We start from the raw sequence: 24,213 nt of genomic DNA, 5'->3' as shown, positions 1-24,213 counted from the left end.
GCCAAATATTTCTTTGATTACAATGATTCTGGAGAGTGGCTTAGTTCTCCCTGATGAGTGAACTTTAAAGTCCAGGTTGAAATATTTTTATTGCCCCAAACAAACCATCTCCTAACATAAAAGCCCTAAGACCTAGAAGAAATTAAATATCTACATGCACTCACAAGCCAGATGAAACAAAACTGACCTTTGTGCTAAATTCTACTGAGGGTCATGGCAAATGGGTGGTATCTATAATAAGTGTGATTTTATGTTTAGATGCATAATATACACATTAAGGAAGACAGCTGGGGAGGAAGATACAACTGCTATAGAAAAAGTGAACCTCATTCAGAATGCTCAACTAGAAAAAAGATCTATAAAACAAATTCTGGGGGGTAGCCTGAAATGCTTAGTTAATTACCTTAACCCTTCATTTTGGATGTTATTTAGCAATTTGTAGAGGCTAAAATTTACTGTTGTTTCCTTATGCAATAATTTTTTAATACGGATATTAATTCAAGAAGCAAAGCACACAAAACCCATTTTACCTTTCATTCATTACCAGTAATTTTGAAGGAATCAAACTATTGAGAGAAAGAAACTCCCTACCACGGATGAATGTCAGTAGTTAGTAGTCATTTCAAGGTGTGTAATCAATGAAAAGAAATAACTGGCAGTCGACGGCTTTTGGGTGCTGTAGAAACATATTTGAACTGTGACAAGAAGACTTGGATGCTAGTCTCAGCTCTGTCCCCCCAAATTCGGAGAGCCTGTTTAAATAAACTCCAGTTTCAGAAGGCTAGGCTTTGTGATCTCTAAGATTTTTGCTTTAATTCTGTAATTCTATGAAATAAATATCAGAAGAGTATGGCACCCTTCTCTATCCAAATCATTACCTACATGTAATTTTGACATGAATAATTAGAGTGTCTATTCTTCTTACCCTCATGCCTTCAAACCGGGATAAGGCTCTTAGAGGTCTTAAAGCTCTTAATGTCCGTAATGATTTGATGGCACCGAGTTCTGAGTAACCAAGAGCATTGGCTACCAGGCTAACCAAAGAAACCTACAAAAGGAAAAAATGTTAATTAGTTGACCAAGAAATAAACTGTTGACTGAAGGTATAGGGTGTGGTATCTATTTAGTGTGGACTAAATACTAATTTGAACATACCTTGGCAACTTTCATCTTCCACATAGTGGGATCATCTTATATTGCCAGTCTGCTCTCATACTATTGCTTTTTTTTTTTTTTTTTTTTTAACCAATGAAACCAGAATACTTGCCCATATTTATAAACACTCGTCAATACCTCCAGTTAGATATTTTACAACCATGGGCCCCTTTTCAACCTGTGCATCAGGATTGAGTTCAATGCCAGATCCTCTATGGATGTGTGCTTAATATTATTGATTAGAAATAATATTTCTCTCTTGAATTTATGTAATATCTTGGTTATGCATTCTGGAAGCATTTACCATATAATAGCGTTAACTGATTACATACCTTATCTCCCTTTCCAGATCGTGTAAGTTTTTTATCAGCTGGGATGAAAGTTCTCTTAACATGTCTAACACTGTCTGGGCAGACATACTTTAGTCAAAATATGTTGGATAAATAATTATTCCAGGGAAAATTTTTATCAAACTACTGGCCTTAAGATTTAGAATATAGTCCTCATCATTCAGAGCGATGGTACAGCTTCCTGACACAGGCTGAACATCCCTAATCTAAAAATCTGAAATCTAAAATGCTTTGAATGCTAACATGAAAATCAAAAGAAATGCCCATTGGAGCATTTTGGATTTGGACTTTTGGATTAGGAGTGCTCAACTGACATAGAATGAATATTTCAGAATCCAAAACACTTCTGGTTTTTGATAAGACTCAACCTGTATTTATACTAAATTTTACTTAAATATATGAAAGATCAAAGAAGACATGTCCTTTTTAGGGGAGGAACTTTATTTGCTTTAATTTTCTTTCAATATAATAACATGTCTTCATGTATAAATCCAAAGAAATAGCTACCATTACCATTGCCTCTTTATGTGTGAGGAAGTTTGAGTGCCACCCCCACCCACACCAAAAAAAGGATGCACAGCTAATAAGAGGTAGAATTGGTGATTTGAACCCAAATGATCTGACTTCAAAAGCATATCTTAACCTTTTGCATCCATTAAAAATGTTTGTTCTTCATCTGAATCATAGAGCACAGAAAATGATTTGAATGACCATCTTCTCAGTTCTTTCAAAGATGGTACATAACTAGTGCTTTCCTTAATGCATAAGAGAGAAATTAATTCATTATATCCACAGTGGCTTAAGGGCATTAGGGCATAATTTCCCATGAAAAAAGGCTGTTGAAAATGGATTTAAGTGAATTCTCCCAACAATCTTGTGAAGTGGGATGAAATCAATAATGTGCCCAAGAACACAGGATATAAAGAGTGACACCAAAACCAGAACCTAGGCTTTAAAAGCATATGAAGCCACTGTCCTCTCATTGTTTAATTTAGCATACGTTTTAAGAATTGAACAGAATAATACATGACTTGACTTCTAAAGTTGATTAGTGGCAAGATAATTGATTGAGCTGTTCATTTCTGTCTTACGTTTGCTGTTATAGAAGACTGGAAAGATTGGAAAGGTTATTAGAGAACACACAGGTTTTATGTTCTATACTCCTTTTCCTCAGGAGGCATTAACAGCTTCTTAATGTTTCTAGAGTTACTATCTGAAGATTTTTCTCAACCTCCCAACAAAGTCCTTTATTTGAGACATGGGATTTTAAAGGGACGTGGCTGCAAATTTCTCAAGACCTTGAAGTAAGGAAGCTCATGCTTTGAAAAGAAAAGTAAAACTGGGTGTGATGGCCTGTGCCAGTAATCCCAGTGCTTTGGGAGGCGGAGGTGGGAGGATCACTTAAGGCTATGAGTTCAAGACCAGCCTGCGCAACATAGTGAGACCTTATCTCAAAAAAAAAAAAAAAAACCTAAAAAATGATTAGCCAGGGATGGTGGCACGCACTTGTAGCTGTAGCTATTTGGGAGGCATAGGCAGGAGGATTGCTTAAGCCCAGGAGTTCGAGGTTACAGTGACTGTGATCATACCATTGCACTCCAGCCAGGGCTATAGAGTGAGAGCCTCTTTTCTCTTAAAAAAAAAAATAGTAAGGTAATATCCAGAACAGTGGGTTCTGGAAAGATAGGAAGTTATGGGTTCAAAGGTTGAAAGGCGCCACCTGCATCTAACCACCCTACATGGCATGGAATTGTGTGTTGTTGGAGAAGCTGGGCTTAATGAAGCTGCACTTATTTTAATGGACTTTATGGCCCAGAGGACATAGTGCCAGAGTTGCAGCCACAATATGTGAGAATCAGAGGAAATTAGCACCATATTTCTAGGCTACATATGTCCTAGAGTTTCTGGAAGTTCCCAAGGGGAGATCGTCAAAAACTACCTGACATTGGATTTTCTGACAAATCTGTGCTGGGATCTGTTGAATATTTGAATTATATAGGAAAATAAAGGGAATTTAAAATATTTTTAGGACTTTGAGAATACTCAGTGCAGATTGGTTTAATCAAGTAACTTAAAATGATTTTTCCATGCAAATCACTCTGATAAGATTATCACAATCTGATCAATCGTATACATAAATTTTTTTTCCGGTTTGCATGACTTAAGTACAATGTCATTTTGAATAAGGCAAAACCTTATTTTAGTGGTTTAACTGATGTGAAAAAAATATGCTTTAAAAGCTATTTTGAAATAAGATCTTTTAAATCTCTATTATAAGTGGAGGTAGCTCCTTGCAAGAATTTTAAACATTTGCAACATACATGAAGTTTGAAGATAATGACTACATTGGCAGGGTGCTTTACAATTCACAGTGATCTCTTTCACTCGTTATCTTTGTGTCTCAGAATAGTGAAATGACCAATCCAAGGAAAGACGGCAACAAGTAAACATATAACTAGAATTTAGGTCTTCTGTTTTTATGTCTAATGTGTTTTTCATCTTAGCAAATTTGTTCCCAACCTTTCAATACATAGTGTTTTAATCTTATCTCTTCTGTGCTAAACATAAAAGGCACTCTTGCCAATGTGTGCAAAGTATGAGATACCCATTTCCAAAAACTATATTTTTAATATGAATTTACATGACTCTAGGTACCATATCACACTACACAGTAAATAAATGGAAATGTCTGTGATAGAGGTGTCAGGGGTTGGCTCAGTTGTCATCCACACCTTTCCACATTCTTATGACAGCTGAGACTGAGAAAGAAAAGAATAATGCAGGATGGAGTTGATGGTTCCAAGGAAGAGTCTGGAAATCCTGTGATTGGTTAAGGAACCAAGCAATAGGAATTTATTTCCCTTGAAAATGGCTAAAGACAATGTTTAAAGTTCAACACTAACATAAAAGATAAAAACTCTATATAACCTCCATACATTCTGATGATATATTTCTATCTAAAAGCTTGTATAATTTTTGATGATGAGATCCATAAGCATTCTCATGAAAATCAGAATAAAAGAATATGCCCATCAACAACATTATTATTTAACACTTCTGGAAAAAGAAGAGTTATAAGAATTAGAGAAGTGGGAGAAATCATTATATATTGTCGTTATCTTAAAAAATCCCATAAGAGAATCAAGTGAAAAAATATTATAAACAATAACCTAATTATTTTAGACGGTTGACAAATGCATTTTTCATCTTAACTTTTACAAAAGTTTGTGTAGGAGTCTTTTTTAACTACAAAAACTTAAAAAATATAATTCAGAAAAAGTAAAAGTATAAGAATAACTTAAAATTTTGGGAAGAAGAAAAGCAGAGAGGACAAATTTCATGAGATATTAATTATAAATCTACAGTAATTAAAGCTGTTATATTAGTAGACAAAGAAGGAATGAAATATAATAAAGCTCAAATTAGCATGTGGATACTGAGATTTAGCACATGGATAAGAAGAGAATTTTAAATGAGAGGAGAAATAGAACAACTGATTATTCATTAAATGAGAAACCACATGGAAAAAAAATAATACTAGAGCCTTACCTCACACCTTATACCAAATTAAGTTCCCGGTTGGTCAAACATTAAAACACAAAATATGAACTAATGGACAAAGAAAGAAACAAAATTCTCAAACAAAAAAACTGGAAAAAAAAAAAAACCAGAATATTTTTAACAGTCTTGAAATGGGTCTTCATAAACATGAGAAAATCAAGAAGAAAAAAAAGTCTGGTAAATTTGACTAAATCAATATGAAAAATTTATACATAACAAAAAATCCAAGAGACAAAAGCCCAAATTAGGAAAATATTCATACCATATGTGACAAAATAATTTCCTTAATATAAAAAGAGCTCCTACAACTCATCCAGTAAAAGCTCATTAACCAAATAGTAAAGCACATAGATTCTTTCTAAACTTTTACTATATCTGTTTGAACAACATATTTATTTATACCCCCCATTGAAGTTCAACTAGAAGAAAAGCAAAGGAATACAGACAAAGATAACAGGACAAGAGACAACAAGAAGAGTTTTAAAACATTCTGGACTGTGGAAAGCACAGGAATAATTACTTTCTCATCAGAGAAAGAGCAGCAGAAATGCAGGTGCCTTGCAGAAGCAACACAAATTGTTTCAACAAATGCTCAGAAGGCTCTGGACCTGGAGGCCCTTGGTTGCTCAAAAACAGAGGGGCAATGGATGGAGCTGAAAACAGAACTGATTAAAATTTTGTATACAGGAAAGCTAGACACTCTTGAGTCCCTTCACCCAACGCTCTCCAACCCTTCAAGAGAGCAGAATAAAATACAACTTCACAACTTCTGGAGTAAAATCTGTACTTGCTACAGAGGTCAGAACATTTAAATAGTTATCTACATTGTTATTGGGTTTCCCTGCAACACCACAGATCTCTCTTTCAGTATATCTTGAAGTTGAATTTTTCCCAGTAATAGTACTGAGGGGCTTAAATAGCATATGGATTAGCTCAATATTTCTTAGGACAAGGGCACCTGGAATTTCAGATTGCTAGGTGCACACCTTCCTGCTTCCACGACAAAGGAGCCCTATTTCCTATCTGCTGAGTAGTTCCTAGAAAAGGGCTTAGGTAGTGGTGAAGGGCAGGTACAAAGGTGCCATGGGAATGGTAGCAGAGGACTCTATTGAAGGTGAGAGGTTGGGGATACTGGTTACAGAGGGATTTGGCCAGCTGGGGTGGGTAAGGTGTACAGCAGGAATAGAGCGCAGGCTTCCAGAGACTGTGGGAAGTCCTTCCAGTGGCTGTGGGAAGTGTAGTCCCTATGCAACCTCAGTCAGAAATGGGAGTCCAGGCTGGGGGAGGTGGCTCAGAGGGATTTGGCAGCTGGGGTGTGGTAAGGTGTACAGCAGGGATAGAGCGCAGGCTTCCGAGACAGTGGGAAGTCCTTCCAGTGGTGTGGGAAGTTAGTCCCTATGCAACCTCAGTCAGAAATGGGAGTCCAGGCTGGGGGAGGTGGCTCATGCATGTAATCCCAGCACTTTGGGAGACTGAAGCAGGAGGGTTGCTTGAGCCTAGGAGTTTGAGGTTACAGCAAGCTATGATTGCACCACTGCACTCCATCCTGGGTGACAGAGAGAGACTTTGTCTCCTAAAGAAAAAAAAAAAGGATAATTTATTTTTATGTAAGGGGAGTTTGTAAGTTTATAATTCAAGGGCCACCTTTTTGCTTTCTCTTCTGCTTTTATCTTTGCGGTTTATTTATTGGTCTTTAACTTTATACATGATTAGAAAATTCACAATGCTCACGTGCTATATAAAAGCAAACACCTTGGTCATTGTGGTATTGTTTATAATAGCAGGAAGCAGACAATCTAAGCGTTCATCCCTGGGGAAAGGATGAGTAAAATCTGGTGCACTCATCATTGTTGACTACAACATGGTACAGAGAAACCATGAGTTTCACAGGAATTTCACTTAAACATTCCAAACCCTATGTGCAGTGGGGAAGGGGTCTTTAAAATGAAGACTGTGAATCAGGTGATCTCTCTGTTTATTTCCTTGTCTGGAATTCTTAATTTGACAATTTCAAGATGATTAAATCAAAATAACACTATGTCGTTTATGTTGAAAAAGAACAAATCGAAGTATCTTTGTTAATAGATGCATCATCTTCAATCAAGCACACTACTAGAAAAAATTTTAAAGTGCAACTTTGATTCACTGTAAGCATAATTATTTCTGTTTATGAAGTGTGTAATTATGACTATATCTTCAGGTGTAATTATTTCTTTTTCGAAAGATATGAATTGTTTTTGACATTTTACCCAATGAATGTATGTTATATAGTTACTTAACTAGATAACTACTCTGTGCCTCAATTTTCCCATCTACACGCTAGGAAAGTAACAGTAGATGCTGCATAAGTTGTTGTGAAGATTAAACAAATTAAGCATTGAAGACAAAGGACAATTTATAGCTCAATTAAGGTTGGTTGTTATTAATATTACAAATGATAACGCTTGTTTGCCTTTACTGTCACCATTTAGAATACTGGCTAATGAATTGCATCCTACGGGAAGGCCTTTAAGAAGAGAAAGGGTCCGGTAGGTCTTCCTAAAATACATATTTGCAGAGGTCATGACTGGAGGCAGGAACATTTAGTAAGCTATTGCTTGGCCCAGTTGATTGCAGTGGTGTTGATGTGTTGAGGAGGAGGGGCGAGACTGTCCACTCATTTATTAGTAAAATGGAGAAGAACTTGCTGATTGATTGGTGAAAGGCAGAAAGGCTGAAGATGACATCTGGCCTGGATTTATACAAACATTACCCTCAGACTAAGTAGGGAATTTGGAAGAAATGCGTGACTTAGAGGGGAAACATGTTGAACGTGTGCAGATGGTAGGTGTATTCGCAGGTATTATTTAGGAAGCAGTTAGAAGTATGGGTTGGAGTTTAACAAAAGACCAGAATTAGAGATTAAAAGTCTCTGTTAAAATCCATACTCTTTCAAAGAATGGGCTATAGAAATTTATAGCTACATTAGTAGGATTATCTTTTTAAACTGGCCTGTGAGAATTTTTTCTTATTAATTAACTAATAATGCTAAAGGAGAATTAAATTCTTCCAAGAAATGGGCAAAATGAATCATTTCTATCAGAAGACATTTATAGAAAAAGTTAAATCACATACTAGACGGTTTACATGGAAATATGTCTAGAGACAGATCAGAAATTAATATGAAATGACAATCATTTATAATTATTTAGTTCCTTTACCCCAAAGCTCTTTTATTTATTCTAATTCTCTCTACAAGAGCACTAGATAAAATTCAAGGCAGATGTCTGCATATTAGCAAGGCACCATCTCATTGTTTTCATTCACCACCACTTATACGCAATCACCTTCAGCGTCATGTGGGAACTCTGACTAGTTCAGCGCGATATGCCAAATAGATCTGTGCCCTGTTGTAAAATATGGATCAAAGAACTCAGTGTTGGGTAAAGGTAGCTCTACCACCTACTAGCTGTATGACATTTCTAAACCTGTGAAATAGAGATAAAATCTGTAGCAAAATAGAAATAATAATATGAAAAATCAAAAGTTTTTAAAAAAGATTAATAAATACTTTGTAAGTAAAAGAGATATTTATAAAGAGGTTTGTAATGTAGGGGTTAGAAACACAGTCATTAGAGCCAGATTACTTGGGTACCAAATCCAGCTTGGCCACTTATTAGCTCTGTTAACACGTGAAAGTAACTGAATATCTGTTTGTCTTAGCTTCCCTACCTGCAAATTGAGAATAATTGTTTCTAACTCACAGAATTTTGAAGATTAGATGAGTTAACACATGTAAAGTGCTTTCGGTGGCACCTGTACACAGTGTGCATTAAATCAGGGTAGTAATTTTCACTATTATTATGTAAGGCTCTTAATTAGTGCCATTCCCACAATAAGTGCTTACAAGGTACTAGGCGTAATATCTTGCTACTACTATTACTACTAATAACAATCTAGCTCCATTATTGAGGATGCCAATATGTCAATAATAAGTGTCAAGAACTAAGGCAGGAAACACTAGATCCTAGGGGTTGCTGGCAAATGGAAATACGTATTAGGATCAGAAAGTGTTCCTATGGTGCTTTTGTTCACCTCAACAGAGCAGCTGATGGGATTCTAAGGAGCCTGTGATTAAGCAGGAAAAGAATTCCAAAGCCATAATATCAAGCATCTCCTTTTAACCTGTGCTGTTAGTGAAAATCACCTGTGGGCCATAAATACTCCACGATAGTTGAACCTTTTACTAGAGTTTGTTTGCACACATCAGCATGTTAGGATATTTTAGAATCAAACGAAGTTTTTATGAGAGATGCTCAGATGCATTTTCTCAGAGATGACGGCAAAAATTGATAAGGACCACAAGAAATCTGATGTTTTCAATACATTTTAAATAAATATTAATTAAATGATGTATTTAGTTCATTGTGTGGTCAATAGCAGCATCTATAGTATAGTTTGTGTAGTTATAGAATGTATAATATATAGTAAGGTATATTTTGTTTTTTAAAATGAACATATTATCTTTTTGACCTTCAGCTGAGAAGAAAAGAGTTGTACAGAATCTGAAAAAGTGGTCCTTCTAGTGCAGTATTCTGGAAGACAGAGGCATGAGTTGTCCTTGATTCCATCCTGAAGTATCATACTTGCTGTCTCCATTTCTTCATCTTCATTATTTTCTCTCATCCACAACACCAATGACCTTCATTTTGCCAAATCCAAATGTCAATCTTATATACGAGTATTGCTTGATCTTTGACTTTTTTTCACTGTAGCCTTTGATAAAATTGATCACCTCTCCTTTGGAAAAACCCAACTATCTTCTCTGGGTTTCTATGACACCATGCATATTTTGTTTCCCTATTAATTACTACTTCTCAGTCTAATTTACTGGCTGGTTCTCCTTTGCCCAACTTCTAAATGTTATAGTGTCTCCAGAGTTTGGTTCCGGGTTCCCTTGTTTATTTGCACTCTCTGCCTAGGTGAGCTAAAACAGGTTTGTAGCTTCAAATGCCGTATACATCTTGATGACCCTTAAATTTATGTACATAAGATTCTGGATTCTCTCCTGAGCTCTAGATCTATATAAAGTTCAGTACTTTGTTTTGAATGTCTAATAAGCATCTCAAATGAATATATATCAAATGAATACATCTCTCTCCCACCCATCATCTACCTACCCTGCCAAACCTTTTTTCTGATATTCCCCATCCCAGTCAATGGTTCTGTCCTCTACCCATTTGTTCACGGTGAAAGAAAATCCATTTGTTAATTCCTCTTTTTTCTTCACTCCACATATCAAACCCATCAGTAAGTCTCATCACCTTAGTCTAAAATCTCCACTTTCCTGCATTATTAAAACAACCTCCTAATTGATCTTTCTGCTTTTACTCTTTGCCTCCCCCTCTCCATAGCCAGATATGATCATTTTATAACAGGAGACCAGGTCCCTGCTTATCCTGCTGCTGGGGCTTCTCTTGGAAATTATAACTAATATGTGATAGATTACATAATATTAATATATACGATATATAGTAAATTACAGTAAAATACGAACTTCTTGCCCTGGCCACAATGTACTTTTTGAGTTCAGTTTCTACCACTCTTACTCATGTTTCATCACATACAAGTGCACAAGTTTTCTTTCTGTCTCTTGAATCTCCTTGGCTCATTCCCACTTCAGGCGCTTCCGCCTCTACTCCTCTCTTCTCTCAGGTCTCCGAATGACTGGCACCCTCCCCCATGCACCTCCTTAGACACCTTCCTGGACACTAGCTGACACACTGCTCCTGCCCTCCCTCCACTTCCCCAAACACGCAGTCATTTACCAGCCTAGTACCCTGTTTTATTTTATAGCAGTGATCACCATCTGCCTTTATCTTATCTTTAGATTTTACTTGTTTACACGTTTCCTGTCTGTTCCTATCCTCCCATAGAGTGTAAGCTTTAGCAAGGCTAGGTCTGTTTTGTTCATTTCTCCTTTGTCTTGAATGGCATATGATCCTTTATAAGGTACTCAAAAATATTTATTGAATAAATGAATGAATTTTAGGATATTACAAAGATAGCTCACTATAAATCTAATTTTATTTTTCGAGAGAGAATTGAAGAGGGTACATTTTTTACACAGACCTATTTCTCAAGTATGTGAATGTATTTTTTGAAAGATACATTTGAAAGGAAGTTTTTTTGGTTATTCTGTTTATTTTCTTGCTTCATTGATTGCTTCCTTTCTTTACCTTTCTGTGACTCTTTAGTTTTGTTACAGTGATATACCCTATGGACTTTAAACTCTTTAAGTCCATTTTATTTGTACTTTCAAAAACTGTTTTAACCTTATGTTTACTTTAGCTTAGTGAATCCCTAGTACTCTGAGGACAAGCTGTTATCTGAGGTTGCATTAATTCATATATTTAACCCTTGCTTTGGGAAAACTAAGAAAAGAGACCCATTTAAGATACAATAACTTACCCAAAGGAGGAGGCTTTCCATACCCAGTTCCAATCTGCTAATTTTGACTCACTAAAAGCAAAGTAATTTTGGGGCACTATTCTTTTGTCATTCATTGAAACATTACTCAATAGATGTCTAAATGTCTATGTTAGGTGTGCAAGGATAAAAACATGATGGAAAATCCCCAACCTCAAGAGATTTTTACATCGTAATCATGTTTTCCATATAAGGGAAGTACACAGAAATACTCAAAGTACAATGAAGTAGTTCAGTAAATGTAAGTCAGAATATTCTAGAAAACTTCTATCGCATTTTAAAATAATCTTGCCAGGCACGGTGGCTTACGCCTGTAATCCCAGCACTTTGGGAGACCAAGGTGGGTGGATCACCTGAGGTCAGGAGTTCGAGACCAGCCTGGCCAACATGGCGAAACCCTGTCTCCACTAAAAATACAAAAAATTAGCCGGGTGTGGTGTGGGCACCTGTAATCCCAGCTACTCGGGAGGCTGAGGCAGGAGAATCGCTTGAACCCCAGAGACAAATGTTGCAGAGAGCCAAGATCGCACCATTGCACTCCAGCCTAGGCAACAAGAGTGAAACTCCATCTCAAAAAAAAAAAAAAAAATGCTAACAATATTCATACACGATAAAATCTTTTTGGACCAGAAAGGATCATTGAATGTATTTAGTGTTCCATCTTTCACAGAGAAGGTAGAGATTTTAAATGCTAAATCTCAAAGCCAGTCTGATGCCAGTCTGACACACACACACACACACACACACACCTCTGCCTATTACAACTAATACATTTATAATGGATCAGTTAGGCAGAAAATCTGTGGGGGAAAGGAGCACTGAATTGAGAATTAGTAAATCTGGACACATATCAACTTTATTATTAAGAAGCTGTGCTATCTCCAAAAAATATTTAAACTGAGGCTTTAGTTTCCTCATGTCTTAAATAAAGCCTAGATATTCCTTAAGGTCCACTTTAGCTGCAAAATGTGAAAATATTAAGGTTCCGTTTGTGGATAGCTTTTCAGAGTTATGTTGAAATTCATCTCTATTATTAATGAAAGGCCAGCCAAGGAAATTGAAAGTCATTTCTGGTCTATTAAAAGTGACTTGGCAGCAGATTTCTTATCAACTTAAATGGTTAAACACATTTTGGTTATATAATTGTGAATATGTATTTGTGGGAGGAAGAAGAGTAGAATTTGGATAGACCCAGACTCGTCAAAAATGAGAAAAAGAATGAATGCACACATATGGCAATCATTGATTCCTATTGGCAAGTGTTAGAGCTAAAAATAAAGTGCTTTGTGATTGCTAGGAAATGGCTAGAGATAGTATTTGAAGCACCTTGATTTGTGAAGATTAGGAGGCTGTGAAGCCTTGTGCAACGGAATATCACAGACTACAAGGAATCACAGGACTGTCATGTTGTCCCAGTGCTTCTCCGTCATTTGAAATAAAAAAAAAAAAAAAACAGGCTGCAAGTCAGATAAATTCCATAATTGGCAATGTTCCTGTGACTACTCACCCCAGGGTAATCAGATTCAGAACAGACCTACACCTAACTCTTTGCATGGTAAATATCTGATTAGTTATGGGGATCTAACTACTGATTTAAAAATGGAAATGCATTTTGTTGTGTCTGTGGGTATGTGGCTGTGGCTGAATGAACTCAGTACATGGGTTAATTTAACAGTATTTAGTCACGTGTACTGTAGGAAGGGATTAAAGTGCAGTTTACACAATTTCTGACCTTCAGTCATTTTTGATTTTGCCTCTTGGAGATGTTTCTTTGTTTTTTTAAACTGAACTGTTAGTAAGCTAAGTGCTTACATCTGTCAATCAACATATTATGTAGCTATTACTTACCTTGAGGCACTTAACTTTCAAAAAAATAAAAGCTGTCTGTTTGTGGTATAGAACAACTCTCCCTGTGTTTTCTCTTAACCACTGCCCATGTTTTTAGGACCTCCTCTACTCTTTCCCATGAGATATTCCTCATTATTGCATATATTATAGTTTTGTTTAAATAACTGCATAATTATGTCATCGTTAGTGAAAGTTTTAATAACAGAAATATATGAAATGTCAAACTTGCCTCTTTTAAAAACAGCTTTATAAAAATCATTCAAGATACTTACATCAACGATCAAGAAATCTAGCCAGCACCAGGCATTAGTGAAATACGTTTGAAATCCATAAGCAACCCATTTGAGAAGCATTTCCAGAATGAATATATAGGTAAAGACTTTGTCAGCATATTCTAGCATGGTTTTGATAGTCTTTCGCTGTTCAATGTATATATCTTCAAAGGCCTGTGAATCAAAAATATTTTATTTTACTTAAATGGCTTGCTTCAAATATTCTAAATATTTGAAAAAATCGCTTAGCATAATAGTGAGTACAAAGCAATAATTTGATTATTGATATTTTACATTAACATTGCACATTAGACAAAATCTAAAGACTAAAACTAAGTGTGAAAATGCTGGCAAGGAAATGTCATGCCTTTAGTGATTTAGAATGTGCTTTCTTTCCTACTTCTCACCCCTAAGTCTCTATCTCAATTACTGCTACGAAGACATGCTTTTAATGAAGTAATATGAACTCAGAAATAACTAGAAGTTCTGTTAATGAGGGACAGAATTGGCCTATTCAAGCATTACTTTCTACAATTTCCTGAACGATCTGGCTTATTTTGAGAGAATAAGTTGATTATACATGAAAAAAAAACCTAAAATACACTTTTAGTCCATAAATGTTAATACAATTATTAGGGAAAACTGGATGGTATTTGACAGGGAAAGTAACGTGGTTACAGAATGTCTCTGCAAATGGTTGTCTCAGTGAGGAAAACATCTGTTAGATAAACACCAGATGAGAAATTCCATCTGGCTGTTTCATGGTGCTGATTTGTTCTGAACTGAATTTTGCATCGTTAAACCTTGGGTGCCAAGCTCTGCAAGACACAGATATGCCTTTTCTTTTGATTCTGAAGCTCAGTGTTCGCATCTGGTAATTTTGGAGAATAAACTATTTCACCAGAATCTGATTCTTGCCAATATGCGTTTCACTTACCAAAGCACCACTACTGAGAAGGATCATGAACACAATGAAAGTCTCAAACCAGTTGTGCTCAACAATGCTGTAGCAGGTTTTCCGAAGATTCCACCAGATCTTTCCTTTGCCTTCTTCTGTACTTACTTGACAGAATGGAAACTTTTTAATACATCCTAAAAATCAAATATAGTTTATTTAAAAATATATTTTCATCTTAAATAGGAAAAAACAAACTTTCTTGTTCCTTCCCCACTCCACTTCCAGGTAATCATTTCATAGAGTAGCCATCTCCTTCATTTCCTAGGTATCTTCAGCATCCCTCCTGTATATTGAATTATTCTTAGACTTATATACTCAGCCAAGCCACCTACTTAGAATTTAAGGAAATATTTTATCTAGATTTGCTTAAGTAACAATGATTTCCTTCTTCACCACCAGTCAGGATTATTTTGCCTCAAGGCCATTGATGAAAATAGTCCAGGTGCATTTCTCAGGTTTGAGGCAAAACTACATGTTTGAGTTGTTTATTCATATTTTGATGTGATTCTGGGTTTTTACTTCTTTTCATGCACAGAAAATCTCGCTGTCTTCCCAGGCATCAGCCACTGTCAATTTTCCGAAGCTAATTTATTTTTCAGCCTCAGTGCTTTTCTTAGTCACACCTATGACTCAGCTCATCAGTCAGTATTTCCTTTCCCTTTGTCCTCCCCCTCCTAGCTTTCACATTATTTCTAACTCCCATCCACTCTTCTGCTGTAAGATTCTGAGCTACTACTCATCAGATTAAGTCCAATCACACTGAATAATAGATATTCATTGATTTGTGTGCAAGACACTATGCTGCTTTCTGTGAGAACAGCTATTGCTTTCCCTGGCAAACTCCACAACACAGCTACATCTCAAAACAGCTCTAGCCAGAGCACATTAACCACATTGGAACTATAAGGGAGGGAATGTAATTACTGTAGCGTCTATAAATCAAATCACACCATTGCCAAGGAGTTCTACAGGGATTACAATATCAATGACATGACATTCTAGAATGCCATTTATCTCATAGGGTCAGCTTCCTCATGTTATGGAGAAAGAGAAAAAACAAAAAGACCGATCAGATCATTTTAATTGCCCAGGAATAGTCACTGCTGTAAGTATAATCCAGATATCTAGAGAGATTAACTTTTTACAAGAAAAAAAAAAAAAAGGAAAATAAAGATAAACATGCCTTCACTATTTCTTTTAAATATTGTTCTTATTTAATTCAATTTATGTATTTATTTTGAGACAGGGTGTTGCTCTGTTGCCCAGGCTGAAGTGCAGTGGCATAATCATGGTTCACTGCAGCCTCGATTCCCTGCAAAAGCTCTGAGATACAGCTATAGCTGAGGTAGCAGTGACCACAGGCATGTACAACCATGTCCAGCTAATTTATTTTTTCTTTATTATTATTATTATTTTTTTTTGTAGAGGCAAAGCCTTACTACATTTCCCAGGGTGGTCTCAAACTCCTGGGGTCAAGCAATCCTCCTACCTTAGCCTCCCAAAATTTTGGGGTTACAGGCATGAGCCACCATACCTCGTTTCATAAATATATTTTTTAAAAATGAGGCATATTCAGTCTCTGTAAAGAACAAGGGGAGATTGTATTTAATCACATTAGAGCTTGTTTACCTTCAGTAAAACAAGCTTCTGGTTTAAGGTCTTCTTCAGGTTCAATTTCAGCTTGTTCACCTTCTCGGGGTAGAGCAACATCAACTGTGCTTCCTTCAGATGAGCTGGTTGCATTTAATTTCTGGAAACAAAATCCCATTTCAAAGATGTGATTTTCCCCTCTTTTATTTAACTAACTGGGAAATACTGTGTCATTTTTTGAAAAAAAAAAAAAAAAAAGGTAGTGATAGCATTTAACTCTATTAGCGTTACTGATCATTATGTACTAATAATTTAACATAAATCAAGACATACTATTCAAAATAATATGACTACTGACCTGAATCGGACAAAAAAATTTTAGACAACATTCAGTGTGGGTGGTCTGGAATGGATGGATTATACTGATTAACTTGTTTTATGATCTGCATTTGTATATGAATGCTATATGAACATAACTTAATATGTTAATATTGAGGCCAAGCCAAGAATAGTTGGATAAAGTGGTATGCTGACATCTAGTAATGATTATATTAACTAAAATACATCAAATCAAATTTTAATTTCCACCTCTTCAGATGGAAATTTTCAGAGGGCAAAGAATATTACCAGTTGTTTCTAAGTATTGTCCATGTTTCTATAATTTTAGAAAGGAAGAGCAGCACATTAACATGAGTCACAGTCATTATATTTCAACTTTGCACTCTATTTTTCTCTGGCTTACATAATTTTCTTCTTATTTTACTAGAAGAAAAATGATGGATCTCTCTCTTTTTTTGAACTGCATAACTGAATTCAGTACTTGCCAAAGAATTCTAAATGAAATGGAAATTTCTTCATAAATGGCACTGTCCAGAATCTCTATAGACTTTCATTAGGAGCACATTCTGAATTCAACGTGTGATCCGGCTGTGAATATTTCCTTTAACTAAATCATTGTGACATGACACATGGCTAGAAGAGCCACTGTAATATTACAAGAATAAATAATAAGTACTCTGAGATCACTTGGGAAGACAGGATTGTGCAATGTTTTATGAAAACAGATGCAAAGACATGACATACAGCACAACCTAGATAATGTAAAGCTTTTATGATGAAAGAATAGTGCATGGACATGTTAATGGTTTCAAAGCCCCCATTAACTTTGGTAGCTGAGTGTTAGGGTCACTCTGCCAAAGCCTTCTGAAAGAGTTACTGTGTTATTTTTAAAAAGGCCATAAACACAGTTCACGTTGGGGAAATTTGGCTCAAAATTCCTGACTTAATGAAGACATAATGCAAATGTAGTTTAATATTTTACAATGTGAACTAATTAAAGGGTAGTATCCAGATGACACTTTCTGTTGTGTTACTTTAAAGGTGATATTAACCTGATATTAGCCATGTCCAAATATATATATTATGAAAATTACTTCACGTAAAAATACAATTTTTTAGTACAGTACCTCCTAGGCTGGAGTATGGTAAATAGAGAAGCTAGGCCATCACTTCTGGCTGATAGTTATTAGGGTCATGATAGCACAAACTTTTTTTTTTTTTACCATTAATTTCTTCTACATTATGGAGAGGTGGGAAAGCCAAGACATCTTCTCCTCTCCTAGGATTTTTCTGCTTCTTATAGCCAGGATATTTTTATACATTTAAGAAAGACCTAGGAAAATTACTGCTCGGTAGAATTGCAGCAGCTTCTGAGAAAATACTGGATAACTGTTTGGTCTCAGCCACTAACTTTTTCTTCCAATTTCACTGGTAGTTTATGAGTTAATTACTATGGCTTTTGATGAGTGGCAGCCATAATATCCACTTTACAAGTAATAACAATAAGAAACCAATGTATTTGAGGTTAGTTATAGAAAGTTTCATTTTTTTTGTCCTCTTGTCTAATCCAAACTTAATGATTTCTGAGCCTCATCATAGTAAAGCTCAACCTCCTCTTATGAAGCCATTCTTGCATGATTTTCTTCATGCTAAATTTTATAGAGCATTTAATCTACTATACTTGTTTCCTTTGACCAAATATTCTCCTAAATATATGAACATATTTACATACATCTATGTATATACACACATGTATACCAACTACATACACACACACATATATATACCAAAAGATCCAGTATATCACCAAGTATAGAACAGACACTGAATAGTTATGTTGGGTTCACGAAGAGTGAATCAATAAACGTTTGAATATCTTTTAATGTCACTTTATAGAGTGAATTATAGTCTTTAGATAATTCTATCTCTCCATTTTGATCCATAACTCAAGTCTGGTCCTAACAGAGTCTAACTAATTATATTAGAAAATGCATTTTCTTATTAAATAGGAATTATTTAATAAAAAATAATATGTTAATAATAAAAAAGTAATTATACATGTATACACACACACGTACTTTTCCATTTGAAAACTTTAGAAAATATACTCACCCTTCACTTCCCATGTTACCACTGCTAATATAATTGTGAGATGTTTAATTTTTCACATTATAATTCTTCCATGTATTCTGTAGGTGTCTTATGTTTAATACAAATATATACATATTTAAAACAAACCCTTTACAGCACAAGTCCTAATAGCCACTAACCTGAATGACAATGGAATCAATCGTTTACACATATGGACCTCCGGGTGTATTTTTTGTTATTGGGAAGGTCATTAGATTACATATATTTGTGAATGTGGTTAAGTTGTTTGGATATAAATAATCTCTATTCTAATAGCTCTGAAGGTTATGCATTTATACATCTTAAGGTAGAGAGGGACAGTGATCACACTTCACCTCTCTTCTCCTGGCATTGTGAGGCACAACATATCTGTTGACAATGGACAAGGAAAAAACCCTGCCACCATTCTACTATTGATTGTCCAAGGAGTAGAACCCATTTCATGGAGAATTGCTTTACAGTTATTCCAGAGATTTTCTGATTATAAAGATAATCTTTCAGGCTCTGGAAAGTCCCTCAAGGAATGCTCAGAGGGAATCTTGGCAAAGCTTTTGCAAGCTCCCAGGACCCTCATGAACCAAAGCTTAGAAGATGGTAAGTTAGTTTCCATTTCACTAAAAAGTGTTTTATGGGAGGCTTCCTTATCTATGAAGGTTGACATAAAGTCAGCTTTCCCAAGTTGAAGAATCTGACTCAGTCATGATTTAATCTCTCTCTCTCTCTTTTTTTTTCCCCGCCTTGGGACAGGGTCTCACTCTGTGGCCCAGACTGGAGTGCTGTGGCATGATCATGGCTCACTGTACCCTCAACCTCCCAGACTCCATCGATTCTCCCATCACAGCCTCCCAAGTAGCTGGGGCTATAGGTGCATGCCACCGTGCCTGGCTGATTTTTATTTTTATTTTATTTTATTTACTTATTTATTGAGACGGAGACTCGCTCTGTCACCCAGGCTGGAGTGTAGTGGCGCAATCTGGGCTCACTGCAAGCTCCGCCTCCCGGGTTCATGACATTCTCCTGCCTCAGCCTCCCGAATAGCTGGGACTACGGGCGCCCGCCATCATGCCGGGCTAATTTTTTGTATTTTTAGTAGAGACGGGGTTTCACTATGTTAGCCAGGATGATCTTGATCTCCTGACTCCGTGATTCGCCCGCCTCGGCCTCCCAAAGTGCTGGGATTACAGGCATGAGCCACCGCGTCCGGCCGACCTGGGTGATTTTTAATTTTTTTGTAGGGATAGGGTTTTGCCGTATTGCCCAGCCTGGTCTCAAACACCTGGGCTCAAGTGATTCATCCACCTTGGCCTCCCAAAGTACTGAGATTATAGGTATGAGTCACTGCACCTCGCCAATTTAATCTTACTAGTCAGAAATGCTACTACATTATTTTTTAATGCCCTAGGTCACATATTTATCATAGGAAAGTACCTGTGTTTTAATTCTATGAAGTTATGAAAATATTGCATCAATTATATAAAATTTCTGAAGTTATGCATTTACCTATATTTATAAATTAAATTGTGAACCACATTCTTATTAAATTACATCAGCTTACCAATTATGATCTACTACCTGATATGCTTTAGTCACTGGATACATAAAGAACTTTACTGCAGTATTTTTAAATCATTAATTTACACCCTGAAAAACTATATAAGCATTTTAAATTGTATACATTTATAAAATACATATCTATACTATATACATAATTCTATACACTGATGTAGTCTAAATAATCTAAACATTTTTCTAATTAAGTTCAACACTTTGGCATTCACATTCTAGTCAAGGGTGGTTTGTGATACATCTTATTATAGTCATAACCAAAATGACCTTCAAATTTGTTTAAAAGCATATAACTGATTGAAAAGCAAGCGACCAATAAATATAAAGAATAACTTACTTTCTTTATATTGCCATAGCTGTGATACTACAATGATATAAAAAAAGCAAAGAAACCTGAAATTAAATTTACCATATTAAGGAACTCGATGACTATACTAAATAGCTAAATTCATACTTGTTCTGAAGTAGTTAGAAAAATATAATTGGGCATATAGGCATAATAATAGAAAGCTTCCATATAAAACCACATAGTACAAGTTCAAACTTGTTTTCTTGTACTATTTTCTCCCTACTCCTCCAATATTTTATGGCACTTAAAGGTTAAATTCTTCCATCCCTTGTAGAAACGACTGGGTCTACAGAGGGATGATGGCTTATGCTCTACAAATGCACGCTGGAAAGCAGGTTTTAAGATGCAACATTCTCCAGGCCTAATTCAGTCACAGAAAACATGCCTGGCTGTAGCAGAAGCCTGGCGCAATGCTGTGGAAGCCGCACGCTGATCCAAGAACCATGTCCTCAAAGACATGGTACCTGAATATGAAGTTTTCAAGAAGGTTAACTACAAATACCACTCACAGGAATGAATGGGTTATTTCAACATAAGAAACAATAGAGTTAACATCCGAAAAAGGCCATGAGACCATTCCCCGCTGCTCAATAGCATGACCTTATATAGAAATTCCCCCATATGACAAATATTGCTCTTGATTTTTATCCAATTAAATAATGAAATTTAACTTTCAGAGATGAAAGAGAATGTTAGCAACTGGCCTACTTCCACTGAAATGCGCTCACATTTCATTTATTTTCAGTCAGCTATCAAATATTTGACTCTCACAAACTGCTGTATGATTCAAGAGGCAAAATAAAAGATTCAGCCATTACAGATTGCCTTTAAAATCTAGCCATTTCTCTAAAAAAGTTGTGGATTTTTGTCTTGCTAGTAGAAGAGGAAAGTTTTGGCCATACACACTATCAGGGCCTTAGTCTGATCTTTTGGATATGCATAACCATATCTGGACTTATGATATTTCACATGAAAAACAGACAGCCACACAGTGAAGCCCTTAGGTTGCTTATCCTAGGTGGGAAGAACAAGGCCAGTAGCTCTTTTTTTTTTTTTTTTTCGCGATCTCTTATCAAAACATTAAAAATATGAACCACCACCATCTGGTTTGCCTGGACATATATTAAATGTACAACATCCCCGGAGCTCCTTTTATTTTTAAAATAGCCTGAATAAGAACATGGTATGTGAAACTGAAAATCATTATGCTGTAGTTGAAGAGTAGGGTAAAAGAGCATCAAAAAGGAAAAAGAAAAAGGCCATTTGTTTTCAGAAAGGATACAAAAGTATTCATCTGAATGAGCCTTATTTTTTTTTTTTCCAGCAGAAGTACACTAAAGCTCCAAGACCATCTTTAAAGGTTGAGATGGGTTTAAAATGGCTATTCACACACCCATCTGCTCCTCTCAAAGAACTGCCTCACATTCAGTTTCACAGAGAACATTTGGAAGACACTGGCCATGTAACAGAGAAACTGAAAGCTAGAGTCATTATTCCATTGCTTTCCAAATTCCAAAAACAGCACAAAGCCTTTTCCAGAAGGGCATGTGCTCCGGACCTTAGTCAAACATCTACTTTCAAAGTTTCCATAAAGACTCTGAAAAAGAGGGAATCCTGTTACAAACATGGCGTAAATAATAATGTGCCAGTATTATTTAATTCTATTCTGCTTGTGAAAAAAAAAGAAAAAGAAATCAGATTTTCTTCAATGACTAATAATGTTGTTTTATTCTAAATCTAAAAATTTGGTGCTGAATAAAAATTGCATAAATCACCATGGACTGTATCTTTGTTACTATTTTCCATAGATAACTTTATGTCTGATTTTTTTTTTTTTTTTTTTTTTTTTTTGCATTTTGCAACTAATTCTCAATTATCCCTAGGGAAAATAAGAGTATGTATAAATTAAACCCAGAGACAACCCCAAACTAATTAGATACTCCTTGTCACCAGAAGCCCTGAAAACTGCCCAATATTTACAAACTCTTTACTTTTGCTTCAAAATTTCCCTCCCAGAACCCGCACTCTGGCTGAGATTCCAGTAAGCAATGGAGAAAGTTGAGTCAATAGAATAAAATGAAAGCTCAGTAAACCACAAATCTACAATGATCTTGGGAGATGCCCTTTACCCCTCACAAAACTAAAATTAGTAATTAAAAACTGAAAATAGTAAATTTTCCAAGTCTCTTTTTTGCCTGGTCAGTTTTGGGTAGAACATTTAGGGAGAAATTAACATAGATCATGGAAATTTCAAATAAAAAATGGGTACACTAGGCCAATTACTTAATGATCAAGATGTAATGAATTTTCATCCCATATATCATGAAGCTTTCTTTTTTAAGTTACTTTACAATGATCACTATGGTTTTGCAGACATAACTGTTCTTAACCTACATGAAAATCCAAGATATGTGTTGCCCAAATGCATACAGACTATGGCCCTTCATCTCCAAACCTCAAGATCACCCATCACCCTATTCTTTTTTTTCTTTTTTCTTTCTTTCTTTTTTTCCTTTTTTTACAGAACCTTTTCCCCAAAACATGAAAGCAAACATTTTCATCTGGAGCACATGAATTGGATAGATTGAAAATTATATTCATAGATCTGAATATAATGATCTGAAAATGGCAGTACTATCAGAAAAAAAAACCCCAGAGGCTTATTTTGGTAATACAATTTACTTATAAAGGCTGAATCAACAACAAAAAGTCGTGGTCTTATTTTAATGAAATAAAAGCAGAGAAACAAAAAAATGCATGCCCTCCTACATCCCTGACTATATTGTACCATAAACATTCCTATCATGTTTTAAAATAGATATTATAGATCCTATAGAGCATGCAATTGATTTTAAAAGGCTAAAGACTAAATTAGAAAACCCATTAGCAGAATTAAATATGATGTTGGGATTGCCCATCTCGCCTGACCATGCTGTGATGTGTCACACGATTCAGCAGAGAGCAGCTGGGCAAGTCTAGCACTTCCTTGCCATGGCAGGGGAAGGAACATAGCTGAGTAGCATGCAGGCCAGTCAAAATTCATTTAGAACGTGATTATACATGTACAACTTGCTTGGGTAACCTGGGTAAAAGTGGTGGCACGAGCCTCTGGCTGGTTAAAAAACACCAGAGCTGCATTCTTGATGGCTCCAGCTTGATTTTACTCCTGTGAGAAGTAAGAATGGTAAGCGGTGAAGGTCACAGTATGATATTGCTAGATTGTGTTTGGAATTCAACTTCAAATATGATTGTTAAAAGCATTTATTCTATATCTTTCACTTAGGAAGACAAACCAATAATCTTTTAAGAATTAAATTGTAAAAATTCATAGTTATAGAAATATTTCAAGAAATCGTGATTATGAGAACTTAAAAAAATAAAAACAAATTCTACATTAGAGCGTCTCAAAAAGATTCGTATAATTCCAAGTTTTTGCAATATTAAAAAAAAAATCACTATTTTGAAATCCATGCCTTCAATTTCCTGACCTTTTTTCATGCAAAAGTTTGTATTTGCTTCCATACCAGCCTATTTATGTTAGTGGTATTCATATATACAGATATATACACACACATATATAACAGCAATTCCTATGTTTATCTCTAAAATCTTCTAGGGATCATTTCT

General features: G+C 35.6%; 1 protein-coding gene across 7 annotated transcripts in view; it reads right to left on the bottom strand.

The window, feature by feature from the left end:
- The window catches only part of LOC126933197 (sodium channel protein type 3 subunit alpha), a 116,261-nt gene that overhangs the window by 11,866 nt on the left and 80,182 nt on the right, over positions 1-24,213 (bottom strand). For all 7 annotated transcript variants that reach the window (XM_050752897.1, XM_050752902.1, XM_050752896.1 and 4 more), the window contains 4 exons: positions 16,242-16,362; positions 14,592-14,746; positions 13,655-13,828; positions 926-1,048 (listed from right to left, as the gene is read on the bottom strand). In XM_050752897.1, coding sequence (XP_050608854.1) covers positions 926-1,048; positions 13,655-13,828; positions 14,592-14,746; positions 16,242-16,362 — 573 coding nt within the window. The remainder of the gene's footprint in view (positions 1-925; positions 1,049-13,654; positions 13,829-14,591; positions 14,747-16,241; positions 16,363-24,213) is intronic.

The sequence above is a fragment of the Macaca thibetana genome, chromosome 12 (genome assembly GCF_024542745.1).
Source record: "Macaca thibetana thibetana isolate TM-01 chromosome 12, ASM2454274v1, whole genome shotgun sequence".
Lineage (NCBI taxonomy): Eukaryota > Metazoa > Chordata > Mammalia > Primates > Cercopithecidae > Macaca > Macaca thibetana.
The sequence above is the reverse complement of the archived record's forward strand: the minus strand, read 5'-3'. Positions and strand labels throughout refer to the sequence as shown.